The following is a 16,742-nucleotide window of genomic DNA, read 5'->3' on the forward strand; positions in this document are numbered from 1 at the left end:
GGAGAGCGATATATCAAATATCCTTGCATCTACTGACTAGCTTAAACAAATCTTCTCATTTTGACACTCCTCCTCACTTATATGTTGCTATAATCCTTTGAAATCTCTAATTTGAATATAGAAACAAACAAAAATTGGGGATTGGTAAGGAAAGGAAGTTGGTAAGCTTATAGAAGCCTGAAGTATTAGAAGAAATTAATTAGTAGATCCATTTTGACAATTCTTAGGCTAACCCTCTTAGCCCAAAGGACCTCTTATTTTAGAAAAACCACCATAACCCTCTGTCTGAATTTACTTGGTTGACATTTTCTATTCTCTCAAAGGAATTCCTTGTGTTATCCTGGACTCAGATTCTAGTGGAAGCTATTATGCTTTGAAACTCTGACTGGAGAGAGTTTGTGTATGTTTATGGACTTGAGCTCATGCATATAGAAGCCAAATATGTTTCTGGTTTAACATTAGACTTTTGTATATTGCTTTACTCAATTTAATCTCAGAATAGCTCCATGAATGTGAGGCTAATTTGGATGTATTTTACTGTGCTTTTATTTCATTCTTTTGATATCAGTTTACCTTTTCATGCTGGGTGTGGAAATTGAGTCCATGTCAATCTTTAAGATACGTGTTGGAAAAGAGGCATATTTGTATTGTAGTATGCTGAAGGTGAGCTTTGAAATAGACCTGAAGGAGGCAGATCTGAAAAACAGGACCATGGTCTGTGCACTGATTGTTCAGGTTATAAAAAGAGACTAATGGTCCTTGCCATCAATCTATCCCTGAAGATGGGGAAGTGTTTGTAATAAGTGCTTTGAGATCCTCAGCAGAAAAGTATCACACACCACTGATTACATACAAACATTCATAATTTGCGCTTATCTTGTTTTTCATCAACAGCTTCCCCAAGCCCCAATTTTGAATCTTTTTAGGCCTAACAAGGTAGGAATTTCAAGTATAGAAAAAGACATGTTATGAAATATGTGATTAAGATAGTTTTATTTAAAATTACTATGCACTTTTCTTTTATCCTCTGAGTGAGCATGTTTGATTACGAGTCTTTGTCTAAAATGATCCTCAGAACCAAAGTTGAGCCCCTCTTAGAAAAATATTGAGGCTAATTTTGAAAGATAGGTCTTCCTGCCACAGAATTACTTTTAATGAATTTTAACACGATTCTTTTGGGATGCATATACTTTTCTCTTTTTTTTTTAAATTTTTATTTAAATTCCAGTTAACATATAGTGTAATATTAGTTTCAGATGTAATATTTAGTGATTCATCACTTACATACAACACACAGTGCTCGTTACAACAAGTGCCTTCCTTAATACCTGTCACCTGTTTACTTTGCATATACTTTTCTTAGAATTCCTTCTGAATGGCTGTTATTGGTATTGGAGATTTTTCAACAGGTGGATTAGTTCGTTTGACTCATTTCATTATTAGCAAACCAAAGCCCAGTGAGCTTGACTGAAAATCCTAATGCATCCATTGGCCGACCAAAGCAGAACTTGTGGAGGGCTCCTCAGTCCCCTTCAGAAGTCAGTCCTAAAGATAAGATAGCCTTTAAACAAAAGGATATACTCGCCAGCATTTTTATACTCCTTAAGTTTCAAGATTTTGCTGAAAAAGGATGTGATATAGTACCCTATGTCAAGAAACTGTACAGCTCCAACTAAAGGCAATAGCGAACATCAGGACAGCAACAGATGACACCCTAGGATGAGGTGTAGCACGGAGCATCAGAGTTCAACATTCGTTTGTGTGATTAATGGGCAAAGCTTCTTGAACTGCAGTAGGCCAACTTGGTTAATTTCCATATCATCCAATTACTCCTGTGCCCCATTTCTCAAATACCACTGGCTTGTATGTGCTCTTTTGCATGTTTTTTTTTTTTTTTTAAACTGGTATGTTTACTAAAAGCATTGTGTGTGTATATGCATAAAATTACTGTGGTTTCATGTTTATAAATATTGCAGGGAGATAATTCCCCTGCTCAATTAGAAATTATTATTTCTAGTCTTCAGTAATATTTTTCAAAAAATTACCTCTGGGATGAAATTTTTTTGCTCTAAAAATGGTTTTTTTCTTACTCTTTTATCGCTTTTTGGAAAGGGTGAGGTAAGTTTGTTCAGCCATTTTTGAATTATCCAAGCATGAAAAAGAGAGTTTTTCAGCTGTTAAGAAAATTGTTTTCAGCTCTTTTATGTGATCATATAACACTAGGCAACAGAATATGATATCCAGCAGATAATACAATATGGAAAGGCATTGACTTTTTTTCAGCATGGTTTTTCTGAATGGCACAAATTATGTCAAACATTGTATCGCCTTGTGGTTTAAAAAGGCACATTTTAACACCTATACAGTATTTTTCTACTATTTCATCAAGTACATTTTTTTCATGAAATTCTAACATGAGTGAATGTTGTCATTATTTTTTTATAGTATCTAACTAAAAGTGAAGATGTAACATTTCATACAAGACATAAAAGGGGGGGAGGTGACATTTTATTATGCATCTGTAAAGGAACTCAAGTTCAGATTCTTTCTCACTGGGCCTTCATTTTCTCATCTCCACAATGCAGATAATGCTTAGGTCCGTTTCAGCTCGAACGCTCGAGAATTCTTTGTGTTGCTGCTCCAGGGCCTTGCAGAATGGTCATCTTCCTGGGGCATTAGCAATAGTAACACAATAGCTACAGGAGGCTTTGCCAGGAGATTTCAACTATTAGACTTTTAGCATGGAAAATAAAGCTTTAATGTTAAAGCCACAGTCTCACCTCTATTTAAGTCTACATAGAAAAATATTGTTACAGCTGAACTCAAAGTGAGGAGATAGAAGAAAGGCAACCATGGCAAAGATATACTTTACCTGCCTCCCACAGCATAGATAGCTACGGTTGATGGATGCTTCTTACATTCTTAAAAACACAGTCCTGTCCTGTTTTGCCCCTTCGCTTTCCCTTCAAATTTATTGGTTGAGCTTAATATTAGTATTTTATTTTGTAGTAACTGCAGCTTTGGGAAGTATCTGTGTGTGTGCACACGTGTGTACAATCGCACATTCTATTCACACTGATAGTACAATTAATGTTGATGTCAATTTTGGTGTTAATTTTGGGTCATGATTAGTGTTGACACTTTGTGTCAGACTAATGGCATTTATGGGCACCATCGGAATAAATGTTAATATTGTCATGTTTTTAGTATCTGTTATAGTAACATTAAACCAAGGTCCTCCCAGGAGAAAAAAATACATGTATGGATAGATAGATAATGCCTTTCTGTGTCGCTGGTGTTACTCAGCGAGAAAATGACATCTCAGGGCAGAATCCTAATCACTGTTTGGAGCATCAGAAATAATGATCACCTCTGATCGGGGGTTGTGAATAATTCATTCAGTTTGATTTTCACATCCTGTCCAGTGATACTTTTCAAACCAAATGTGTTTCTACAGGAAAATAATGGTCCCACTTCTTATGGAAATACTGTGGCACAAATCATTTTACCCACATAAAAACAGTTAAATAAGACTGTTCTCTTCTGCTTGCTTTCTCCTCCCCGTTCCCTCCTCCCTCACTTGCGTGTGTTTATTCCAGAATCAGACAGTGACCAAGGAAATATTTTCTTCCTTAGAACTTGTATAAAGCAGACATTTATTTCTGCTCATCCTCAGCTTATTCACAGTAACTCTTTTGATCCTCTCCCCTTTTTCCCTCACCTTAGTTTAGGTTGGTAACCCTAAACCTAAGAAGCCTGTATTATCAGAAATAATCTGAAATTACATATTTTTAAACAATTTATGGCTGTATTAATGAACACATAATTGGCAGGAAGTGCCTAAAACTATTTGGTAAGTCAGTGGTCAGAGAGGATGCTTGTGTACTTCCAGGGCCACGGAGCCTGAGTCTGAACCTCCTTAGACCATAAACCCACCCACACTTGCAAACCCTCTCAGGCTGCTGCCCTTTTGTTGCTTCCTTAGCCCTTAGTCCTGGAATGTCATTTTCACTAGGTTTCACCTGCATGAAAGCACTGGAGGGAGAGAGAAGCCGGAACAAGGGGATTCAGTGGTGGAATTTCCTTTGGTTGTTATTTTTCAGTTCATATACTATACCTGGGCATAGGTGAAATCAGTGAATGTCACATTCCTAATCACATTGTCACACTTGTGTATGCTTTTATAGTGATTGCAGAATTTTCAATAAAAAGTCTCCATTGTGTGTATTAATATAGATAGACGCATCTATATAAAGTAATTTGACTGAGAAACTTACGGTGTCCTAATTAAATGGGGGGAAAATATGACTGCCTTCTGAAGTAATGACCCAATCCTCTGAGATGAAGCTATTCTTAGATAGAATATTTTGAACCATTTTTCCTGAATGTTGTGACCCTTTCTCTCTCTCCCTCCCTTTCTCTCTCTCCCTCTCTCTCTCTCTCTAAATCTAACAAGGGCAGGGGGAAGCAGTTTTCAACCTACTTCTCATCATCAGACAGAAAGTATTTTGCATTCAGAAACCATTTCCAGTATCAAATTCAATTTTGTCAAGTGATTAGTTGAGTTTGGTAGAGAATAATTTAAAAACACAAAGCTGGAAATGGCCGGGGTGCTTCTACGCTGGAGGAGAGCAGTTGCTCTTCCCAAGTTGCAAGCCCTCTTCCAGTGACTGTGCACCACAAGGTGGATTATTGTGTTACATGTCTTTGCAGCTGTTACAGAGCTGCATCTGTTGACACTATGTGTCCGTATCCCAGACTGCTTGAAGGAACAGGGGAGTGGTTGAACTGATACCTTGCCTGCCTATCAGTGCGAGCGTCCTTTTATGTACATATGTTTGTAAAGCTCTTTAGCCCCTTCAAGATGAAAGGCTCTGTATAAATATAAGCTTTCGATTTTAGTACATGTTTGTAATACATGTGGTACAGTCCTAAATATGTATTTAGCTGATAGGCACTGTTCTTGTCTATTGTACAAATATTGACTTTAAAAGTATAAATATGTATTTAACCATCAGACCAGAAAAACACTGAAGCAGTTACTTCTCAGGTAGAGATATTAATATTGTATAAACCTACATATACATATGTTTACATTCAGACACATCATTGCAGAACATTTCTTTTTTAAAAATGAAATGATAGCCCCAACAAACTAAGGCAGTTCTTGATATTGTCCCTTCCAGGTGGGTCTTGATTTTTAATTTGCATGTGTTTAGCTCTCTCCTTCTAACTTTATATAAATATGATCTGTTGTAGCAGGACTAAAACTTAGAATCAGTTTTGTAAAGTATGAAAAATCCTTAGGCTGGTGAGATAGTTTTCCCTTAAAAAATGTTTTTATTATGGAAATGCTCAAATGTACACTAACGTAAAAACAGTACAATAAGCTACCATGTGCCTGTCACTCAATAAAGAGCTATTTGGTAGTCTTAGTTATCTTTTAAACTTATATTGCATTGATAATTTTATAAACACATTAAGGAAGATTCGGAAAATGGAAGAAAAAGCACCATCCCATCATTCTAAATAATTATTGTCTCATTTTGCTATGTTCTTTTATTTCATTTCTCCCCCTCCACCCCAGTGTGCCTTTAGATGCAGTATTGTAATACTTACTATGTGCCAAGCACTGTTCTAAGGCTTACCATGAATTTAATCCTCACAACAAACTTAATAGAATAGGGTCCTATTGCCCCATTTTACAGATGAGGAAACTGAAGCACATAGAGGTCAATAGCTTACTTAAAGTGGCTAGAAAACTGTTTTGCCTTTCACAATTATTATGATATACAGACAATTTTGTTATACTATCTCTTCAAATATAGTATTACCTCATGGGTATTTTTTTTTTAATGTTTATTTATCTTTGAGAGAGAGAGGGAGACAGAGAATCTAAAGCAGGCTCCATGCTGTCAGCGCAAAACCTGACCTGGGGCTTGAACTCAACAAACCATGAGATCATGACCTGAGCCAACATCAGACACTCAACTGACTGAGCCAACCAGGCGCCCCACATCATGGGTATTTTAAAATGCTGTACCTAGTCTTCATAGCCATCATTTTGCAAGGCTGTACAGGACACTGATGATGACCTTATTAGCCAATTTGCTTCCCTCCCAGAAAGTTTTTATCATGACATTTACTTTTTAACAGTTTATCTTAAAATATTTTAGATTTACAGAAAAGTTACAAAGATAGTACAAAGAGTTCCTATATACCTAATATTAGCATCTTACACTATTCCTGTTGCTCAAATAATCTTTATGCCCACTGAAAGAGGTGTATTAAAATAGATCTAACTGAAACCGTTGATATTTCTAATGTTGACGCTTTGTATAACCATGCTATAATTATCAAAACTTAGAACTAATATTGTTATGATACTAATAAGTAAAATACAGACTTCGTTTTGGATTTCACCAGTTTTTCTACAAATGTCCTTTTTCTGTTCCAGAATACCACATTGAATTTAGGGATCAATGACATTTATGTTTGTGTTATAACTGATGTTCATCTTTCTATATTGTTTCTGCTAACGGCAGTGGCACTAGTCTAGAACATACTTCTGTAATTTCTCTGGTAAAGGAAATTATGTGAACGGTATCTTAAAAAATAAACATACTAGCTATAAAACTAGTTATTTAATTTCTCTATACCTTAGTTTTCTCATGGCAATAATAACAGCTGCTTCTGAATTAATACTAATAATTTGAGGACTTTTTATAATTGGAAACATTGAGGCTTTATGAGGTTAATCTTGATTGATCCAAGATTATACAGGTAGAACAAAGCTGAGATTTGGACCAAGGTAGGCTGACACTCCCCAGCTTAACCTCTTTACTATCAGTACTTGTCAATATGTAGTATAGTACAGCATGTGATAGATGTTCACTCAATGGCAACTGTTACTTTTGTTATTTTTTAAAATGTAGAAGAAGGACTCCTGGGTGGCTCAGTCAGTTAAGCATCCACCTTCAGCTCAGGTCATGATCTTGTGGTGCATGAGTTTGAGCCCTATGTCCAGCTCTGTGCTGACAGCTCGGAGCCTGGAGGCTGCTTCAGATTCTGTGTTTCCCTCTCTCTCTCTGCCCCTCCCCTGTTTATACTCTGTCTCTCTCTCTTTCTCAAAAATAAATAAACGTTAAAAAACTGTATTAGAAGGGGCTCCTGGGTGGCTTAGTTGGTTAAGTGACTGACTTCAGCTCAGGTCATGATCTCACGGTTCATGAGTTCAAGCCCCATGTTGGGCTCTGTGCAGACAGCTCAGAGCCTAGAGCCTGCTTCGGATTCTGTGTCTCCCTCTCTCTCTGCCCCTTCACCCCTCTTTCTCTCTCTCTCTCTCTCTCTCTCTCTCTCTCTCTCTCTCTCTCTCAAAAATAAATATTAAAAAAATATTTTTTAAAACCCTATATTTAAAAATAGAAGAGTTGAATGATGTTTAAGACTGTCACTCTGTGATCCCTAGAGAGATAAGTCATGGACGATGTTCTAAGCCCTTGGTGTTGACTATTTTCTAAGAATCATTTAAAAAGTGAAATGACTATGGAACCAGCAAATATTTATTACTCCCATATTACGTGTAGGGATCCTGCTAGGCACTGGAGGCAATGATATAATGGTTTAGGCTGGCAAGCTAGAAACGGTCCTAGGCAATATATGATTAATTATCAAATGAATTCTCCACATGAAGGTCTTAGTAGGAGATGGAGAAGAAGCTTTAGCCTAGGCAAAGCTTTACTAAGGAAATGGAATTTGAATGAATCTTTTTGGAATGGGTAAGATTTGGATAGATTGAGAGGAGAGAAAGGGACAAATTTTGTATGTTGAAGATAATATAATAGATTACTGTTTCGAATAGTTTATTCATCAAACCCATAGGGAGTGTTAATTTTGTATGCGGGGACATTGAAGTTCAATAAAATTATTTTTCTAAGGTCATACAATTGGTAAGTGATAGGGCCTGGATACGGATCCAAGTTAGTTTAACTCCGAAGCCCATCTTTTCCATTATGTGCCCTATTGTTGAATTAGCAATAAAATCTAAATTTCAGGGGCGCCTGGGTGGCTCAGTCAGTTAAGGATCCAACTCTTGATTTTGGCTCAGGTCATGATCTGTTAGCTGTTAGCGCAGATCCCGCTTGGGATTCATTCTCTCTCTCTCTCTCTCTCTCTCTCTCATTCACCTGCCCCTGCCTAATGTATGCATACATGAACACATTCTCTCTTCCAAAGATAAATAAACTTTTTAAAAAATCTAAATTTCAGTATAAGTTGAGCAGTGGATGCTTTCTTGGATGTTTATTCATTATGCTTACTCAAAACTTAATCTCTTCTAGTAGGGAATCTCACTATATGAAGACTGGGCTAGCGCTCTCCATTCTGTATTGGTACTTTTTAAAGGTGGGGGGAGGTGGTCGATGAGGAACACACTTTGGAAAGACATTGATAAAGAGTAGTGTGTTCTTGGTGCTGCTGTGTTGACACCTAATTAGAAGTCAATATTGCAAGCATAATGACCTAGCCAATTGCTGAACTGACTGCCCAAGTGACACAGTTAGAGTCCCCAGGTAATAACAGAAGATAAGAGTATTATTTGCCTGTCCAGTGCCACACAGACACAATGTTTGCATTAGCATGCAAATGCTGAAGTAGATTCTTCAAGGCTTGTTTCTAAGCTACTTCTAGCCTAGGTGGCTAAGGTTAATATATCATAAAATTTGGTGTAAAACCAGTCTTCCTAACTACAAATGCATTTAGAGGAAATAGCTTTTCCTTCCTGAAAAACAAAAGAGGTGTTAGGTTAGAGCGCCACGTGAGAAGGCAGGTAAAATATTTCTCCCCACACAGGCATATATTAGCCAGCTTCTTAAAAACCATGACCAAAGTTATCCTGATGTTTGCAGTTTCTCCATGCTGTATTTTGGATGATCTGTTTCTCCTTCCTTTCTGTGTCTTTAATGAGCAGATAGAGTAATACCTTATCTCACAAGGTGATTGGATTTTTTTTCTGTGTATTATATCCATTTTGATTTGTATTTGGCCAATGGTATGATATATTAAATAGCTTATATTTGTCTGTAGGTGTTTCATATATATATTTCTTAATGTGGAGAATCACAAATAGCTATGTGGAAAGCTTCAACCAGCCTGATTACAGTGGATGTGCAATTGGATTGAGGAATGTGTACTCAGAGCTTATGATCACTGGCCCGGTTGAGTCTGGGTGATGCATGTGGCTTTCCAGGGATGCTGCTATTTACATCTGTTAATGGCCCTTCTTGATGGCCGGCTCCCCAATGAGGTGATATGCAGCAGCCTGGGGATGAGGGACCAAGGCTGCAGATGTGGCTGGGCTCCATTAGGCAGGACCAGGAATGCTCATCTGGTAGGCTTTGTGTTTGGGAGCAAGTTGGGGGGGGTGAGAGTGCAGTGGGGGGCAGGAGGGAGACAGAAAGAAATAGGGGGAAAAAAGGAATGGAAAACATTACTTATCCGGGTATAGGGAAACAGACAGGCAGGCATGAAAAACTGCAGCTGTAACTGGGGTATGAGTGAATAGAAAAGAAATGGAACTAGCGAATAAACAAGTAGAAGGATTGACTAGATCTCATATAGAAGGGGATTAAAAGAAGAGAGGGCTGTGAGGGTTTGGGAAGAGACGTGTCACCCCTGCCTTTGAAGTCAATATCATTTATTTGTGTGGCTGGTCAGATGCTACTGAACAGAGAGTAGAGATTTACATATATCATTCCTTGCATGCTTTGGTATTGTGGTGCTGGGAGAAAGTGGCAAGAGATGCTCAGAGCGAGGATGCAATGTTGAGCTATAGTGAATTCTTGCAGAGGATACCTGAAGCTAGCCAGTAAAGAATGTTGCTGTTATTCCTATCAAATGCTGGAGAACAGTCAAAGGACCCAGGATCACAGAAGTTGTATAGTCCATGAAAGATGATTCTCCTCTCCTCTCATGTGTAAGAAGTTTCTCAGAAAGAATCTCACTGAAGATGGAACTAGTGTCTTAGTAGATAGGGTAGCAAGCTAGGGAGTTTTGGATGTAATTCCCTGCAGCATGGCATTCTCCCACACGTATCTTGAGTGCATTTAGACTTTGGTTTTTCCTTCTTTTTTAAGCAGGTCCAAAGAAGGAATTGAAACAACTGTGAAATACATAGTAAGCCAGCTGTTCTCACCATAACCTAGAGAGGTATGCTAGAATGTTTGTTATAGTTTCCCACAGGAAACTTGGCTCTTTAACAGGGCATATCTTTACATGGAGGCTGTGTCTAGGTATAGTCTGATACCTTCATGGAGCCTGAAAAAAAATTCTACAGGTAAGAGGCTTCTATTTATTTGTTTGTCTGTGCCTTTGCAGATTGGCATGGTAGCTTGGAAAATGACCCTTAAAAGTCCTGAATATCCAGAAGGCCGAGATATCATTGTTATTGGCAATGACATCACATACCTAATTGGGTCCTTTGGGCCCCAGGAGGATTTGCTGTTTCTCAGAGCTTCTGAGCTTGCCAGGGCAGAGGGTATCCCACGCATCTTTGTCGCAGCCAACAGCGGAGCACGAATTGGACTGGCAGAGGAAATTCGTCATATGTTTCACGTGGCCTGGGTAGATCCTGAGGATCCTTACAAGGTACAGACTAAGAAAAGATAAAACTTCAAGACAGTATATCGTGTTGTGTATGTGTGTGTGTGTTGTGTGTGTCTACACGTGTAAAGAGGTGGGGGAAAGGGAGAGGTTTAAGTTCAAAAGTCCGCATGCACAGTGAGCTATAACCATGTTGGAGACAAATTGTGTCTGAATATATTCACCAGGTTTTTTCTCCAGCTTTGAAACAGATTGCTGTTTCTTGAGTTGAACACCAGAAGAAATAAATACGCATGTATCATGGGACATGTTAAGCCAGAAATGCCTATCTTTAAACTATTCCACTGTGGCTTCCATGACTTAATGGTCATTTACTAAAGCGCTTATATCCTCAGCTTCTTCTCTACTTGAAATCTGCCTGTCCTCTAAAGACTCTGCTTTCCCTTGCTGTCTTACAGAGTGATTGATCTCTGTCTTTCTCTTGTACCACTGAACCTAGAGGGGGAAGAGTGTCTTCTTTGTGCCTCATTGCTACTTTCAGACCCTTTTCCCTTCTTTCTCTCTGAAAACCCCCATATATATATATATATATTTTTTTTTAGTGTTTATTTATTTTGACAGAGAGCAAGAGAGCAGAAGAGAATCCCAAGTAGGCTGCACACTATCAGCCTACTGTGCTCACAAACCATGAGATCATGACCCAAGCCGAAATCAAGAGTCAGGTACTTAACCAGCTGAGCCACCCAGGCTCCCCTGAAACCCCCATCTTTGAATTTCATGTCATCAGACTGTGCCAAACCACCACTTATTATAGTGGTCCCCAACTCTGGTCACTCCTCATTCTTTGCATCTTTTAGTTGCTGGCACATTGTCATTCTCCAATACAACTAGCCCTGTTATAATTCTTAGTGACTTCTATATCCATATAGATGATCCATTCCATAATCCAGCATCTTAGATCCTTGACTTCCTATCTTTTACTCCAGCTCAGCCTCTTCTTCACCATAATCTTAATTTCAACCATCCCTTTCTTTGCCACCCCTTCATCCTATCTTTCCCACTCATTTTCTGTAGTATACCAAGTCCAGCAATCCTTTGAACCCTCCAGAATCTGCAACTGTTGATCCTACAACCTTTCTTCTGTCCTTCACTCCCTCTTTACATCCTAATTTCATTCCTGTCAGCTTGCATTCCAAGTTCAATCATAGGTTAATCATATTATAATGACCACATTTTCTACACCCTCAACTTTTTTCCCTGTTTCCTCATCCTCATTCTGCTTACTTTATCTCTTTACAAAAACCTTGTGTAAATCCAGTACTCTCCATGTACTCACATACATGAACCTGCATAGCTGAACACTGATGGAGAAAAATACCCACTGCTGTTGACTGGTCTTACTTTCAATTCAAGTTTATGAACTTGAACAATGGACAGTTTCACATCTTCCCCTCTCTCCTTAAAACTCCAAAACCCTCGGGGCGCCTGGGTGGCGCAGTCGGTTAAGCGTCCGACTTCAGCCAGGTCACGATCTCGCGGTCCGTGAGTTCGAGCCCCGCGTCGGGCTCTGGGCTGATGGCTCAGAGCCTGGAGCCTGCTTCCGATTCTGTGTCTCCCTCTCTCTCTGCCCCTCCCCCGTTCATGCTCTGTCTCTCTCTGTCCCAAAATAAATAAACATTGAAAAAAAATTTAAAAAAAAAAAAAAAACAAAACAAAACAAAAAAAACCCTCCAAAACCCTCTTGCTCCATCCTCCTTCTTAGCTAACGACCTTGCTACCCAGTTCACTGAGCAAATGGAAGCAATGAGAAGAGAGCATCCACAAGCTCTCACGTATCTGCATCTGTGCCTTTATTCTCTGCCATCTCCCTGTACTCTGGATGGACAGTCCCTGCCCCTGTCCAAAGCCAGTCACTCCTCTTGGACATTTACCCTTTCCATCTTAAATCATCACTTTTTCCCTGTACCAAATCTACCCCTTTAGCTTACAAATACTTAGCCCCCAATCACTACCTTTATTGACAGCAAAGCTTCTTAAGAGCATTGTCTCTTCTTGCTATCTCCAGACACTCTCCCCTCACCTCAGGTAGGCTTGCACCCTCACCGGCGCACTGTACTGCTTTTGTCAGGGTCACCATGGATTCCATATGGTTAAATTCTGTCATGAATCTTAGTCTTCATTTCAGTTACTCGATGCCATAGCAGCATTTGACACAGTTGGTCACTCCTTCATCCTCGAAATACTTTGTCCTCTTGGCTTCTAGGGCCCAGAGTCTCCTTTTTAGCTTCCTGACTGCTCCTTCTCAGTTTTCTTTGCTAAAACATCTTGTCAATGTAATAGTGTTTCAGAGGATAATGGAAATATTCTAATATTTTGATTGTGGTGGTGATTACACAAGTGTATACATTTGTCAAAACTCACCAAACTGCAGTACATAAAATCAAAGAATTTTATTGCACGTAAATTATACTTAAATAAAATTCCTATTAAAAGTGTATGGAAATCATTGATGACTACTCACAGGTACAGTGTTTCTTTTTGGGGTGATAGAAATGGCCTGGAATCAGAGAGTGGTAATGGTTGCACAACATCAGGATATACTAAAAACCCTTTAAAATGGCCAGTTTTGGGGTGTTTGGCTGGCTTAGTTGATGAAGCACTCAACTCTTGATCTCAGGGTTGTGAGTTCAAGCCCCATGTTTGGTTGTAGAGATTACTTAAAAAAAAAAAACAAAAAAACAAAAAAACACAGTATTGTGTGAATTTTAACCCAAGACCCTATATAAATTGGTCTTCCAATACCACCCTGCCCTCATTTCTTTCAGACAGTCTCATTCCACACTGGCTTCAACGACCTCCTTAAATATTTCTGAGGCACACTCATGTCCCTGCACTTCTGCACCTGCAGTTCCTTCTGCTTCGAATATTTCCTCTCCCAGCGCCCCCATATCCTCATGTCTCATTTCCTCCACTCTTCAGTGAAGCCACTTTCAAGGAAGACTTCCCTGGGCTTTTCTTTCTACAAGTTCACGTCTCACAACGCTCTGTCTCCCTCTCGACTCTGTTTTTTTTACTTAAACAGTATTCTCATTAACATTATATGTTTATTTATTTCTGTCTCTCTCGCTAGAGTATAAGTTCCATAAGGCCAGGAAATTTTGTCTGTTTTGTTCATTCCTGTTTTTCCAGTGCCTAAAACAGTACCTTTCACATAAGAGGCACTCAATAAATACATGCTGACTGGCATACTAAGGACCCTCCACACTACAAGGTTCTTGTCATAAGTCATACAAATTCAGTGACAGATTCATGTCTTCCAGGTTGTGCTCACTGTGGGACAAATTCATTGAGTTAAGTGGTGGCATAATTTCTCACAGTATTTAAAACATCTTCCTCGGGGCGCCTGGGTGGCGTGGTCGGTTAAGCGCCGACTTCAGCCAGGTCACGATCTCGCAGTCCGTGAGTTCCAGCCCCGCGTCAGGCTCTGGGCTGGAGCCTGTTTCCGATTCTGTGTCTCCCTCTCTCTCTGCCCCTCCCCCGTTCATGCTCTGTCTCTCTCTGTCCCAAAAATAAATAAACGTTGAAAAAAAAATTAAAAAAAACAAAACAAAACATCTTCCTCTGTTTACCTTTTTTTTTTTTTTTGCCTGAATGACTAATTCCTTTAAGTTAAACACATGTATCCTGTAACTCTATTTTGTGAGCATGTGTATGTATTTGTAAAAATAATTACAAAAAGCTAGTATAAATTTTTAAATGTAAATGGGAATTATAAGTTGTTTATTTAAAAATGCAAAAGGCAGGGGCACCTGAGTGGCTCAGTCAGTTAAGTATATGGCTTTGGCTCAGGTCATAATCTCATGGTTCTTGAGTTCGAGTCCTGCCTTGGGCTCTGTGCCAACAGCTCGGAGCTTGGCGCCTGCCTCAAATTCTGTGTGTCTCTCTCTCTCTCAAAAATAAACAAGCATTAAAAATTTTCTTAATAAAAAATAATAAAAATGCAAAAGGCATTAATTCAGTATTCATTGATGATTATCACTGTATATGATGATTATCACCGTATAGAATTCTGGTTTTAATATTGCCTTCCCATTTTTGTGATCCTCTCAATTGTCTCTTACCATTTACTTTCTTTTTTTTTTAATCTGTTTATTTATTTTTTGAGAGAGCATGCACACATGCACATGAGTCGGGGAGGGATAGAGAGAGAGGGAGAGACAGAGAATCCCAAGCAAGCCCTGCACTCAGCACAGAGCCCAACGTAGGGCTTGATCCCATGAACTGTGAGATCATAACCTTAGCTGAAATCAAGAGCTGGACACTCAACTGACTGAACCACCCAGAAAACCCCATTGGATTTGAAAAAGCAAATAATACTAATCCACACATTTCTTTAATTTTGTGTTGATATCATTAATAGAGGTGGCACAAAATATCAGAAATTACCCTTTAAAAACCTGATGAAAATGAAATGGTTGGAATATATTCGCAGTTGTAGCTACAAGATAGCTTAATTCAAAGACAGTCAGTGACTAGAGAAATAGGCACCTCCATCTTTCAAAGGAGAACTGTCTATGCTAGTATTCTGTTAGAGTGATGTGACAATTTAAAGCTAGCTTTGGAACAAGCTGTGTTATGCATGCTTTGCTATGTCCTCTGGTTATGTGATGATGGCAAATAATGAGTTAAAAACTATTTGTACTTCACAGGGATACAAATACTTATATCTGACCCCTCAGGATTATAAGAGGGTCAGTGCTCTCAACTCTGTCCACTGTGAACATGTAGAAGATGAAGGAGAATCCAGGTAGGTGTATATGTATCAGAATTATTTAGCCATGAATTTAGTCATGAATTAAAGAAAGGTGAATATGATCATTTCTTCCTCACTGTCCTGCTGATCATGACCTTGAAAGAGCAATGAAGATTGCTTATTATATAATCTGGAGGTCCGAGGTTTGTATCATAGCTCTACCACTAATTAACTGAAAGACCTTATCTTACTGATTAAGGTTTTTAAATTATGTTTATTATATTTATTCATTTTAGAAAAGTTGGAATATCTAAACAATCATGAAGAAATAAAAATTAGCTACAAACCTACTGAGAAAGAACGTTATTAATGTATACTATAGTCTTGCTGTCTTTTCTGTATATATATGACTTTGTTCTACATAATCAGAATCACAATAGAAAAACTCTTTTGTTATTTGCACTTTTCACTAAAAACTATTTTGGGGAAATTTTGTATATTCTTAAAATATTATTTGAGAATATGTTTAAGGGCTTGATAATATTTTATGATAAAATTTTATTTATTTAATAATAAAATAAATTTTATCTTTTTTGAACATTCAGACTATTCCAACTTTTTACTACTATATTCCCCAGCTGAGTGTTCTTTTAAATAAACTTTTAGGAATATCTATCATTATCCCCTTTGACCTATCTAAAAAGTAGAATTACTGGTCAAAAGATATGTCCATTTTAAAGATATTTTTGATAATTTCAGATTGCCCTCCCAAGATCCGTACTCCACCAGCAGTATATGACAGTGCATTCTTCCCCTTTAATTTTTCTCCACTCTTGCCAATATTGATTATTGTCAATTAATAAAATAGGATAAAAATAGTAATTATTTTAACTGGTATTTTTGAATACTAGTGAGGTTTACCATTTTTACAGTCTGTCTGCAAGTACTTTCAGAATGTTAATCAACTATTACAATACCAATTATTGAGTAATTCGTACTTTCCTCACTTTTATAATAATCTTAATTCAATTACTAGGCTTTGTATCAGTTTTTTGTGCTGTCTATTCTTGAGGTAATGCCACATTATTTTAACTGTTTTAATGGGGCAGATTTCCTCGCATTCTTAATTTTTCCCCATTTTATTGACTCTTTTTGTCTTTTTGTATTAGTTTCATTGTTTTTAATTACCAAAAACTTTCCATAATGATTTTGATTCAAGTTACATTAAGTTTATTAATTAATTTAGGAAATCTGACATCTTCATAATTATTAACTCTTCCCAAGAAAAAACATGGCACGGTTTTCCTTTTTTCAACTGTATTTTTAAAAATTTTGTGGTTTTCTTCATATAGGTTATGCTGGAAGTTCCCACTCTGTCTTGGTTCATAAC

The 16,742-nt window shown here is 38.0% G+C and overlaps 1 protein-coding gene across 21 annotated transcripts in view; it reads left to right on the forward strand.

The window, feature by feature from the left end:
• Window positions 1-16,742, forward strand: part of ACACA (acetyl-CoA carboxylase alpha) — a 282,866-nt gene that overhangs the window by 191,740 nt on the left and 74,384 nt on the right. For all 21 annotated transcript variants that reach the window (XM_043583806.1, XM_043583805.1, XM_043583808.1 and 18 more), the window contains 2 exons: window positions 10,375-10,644; window positions 15,309-15,406. In XM_043583806.1, the coding sequence (XP_043439741.1) occupies window positions 10,375-10,644; window positions 15,309-15,406 (368 nt within the window). The remainder of the gene's footprint in view (window positions 1-10,374; window positions 10,645-15,308; window positions 15,407-16,742) is intronic.

The sequence above is a fragment of the Prionailurus bengalensis genome, chromosome E1 (assembly GCF_016509475.1).
Source record: "Prionailurus bengalensis isolate Pbe53 chromosome E1, Fcat_Pben_1.1_paternal_pri, whole genome shotgun sequence".
Lineage (NCBI taxonomy): Eukaryota > Metazoa > Chordata > Mammalia > Carnivora > Felidae > Prionailurus > Prionailurus bengalensis.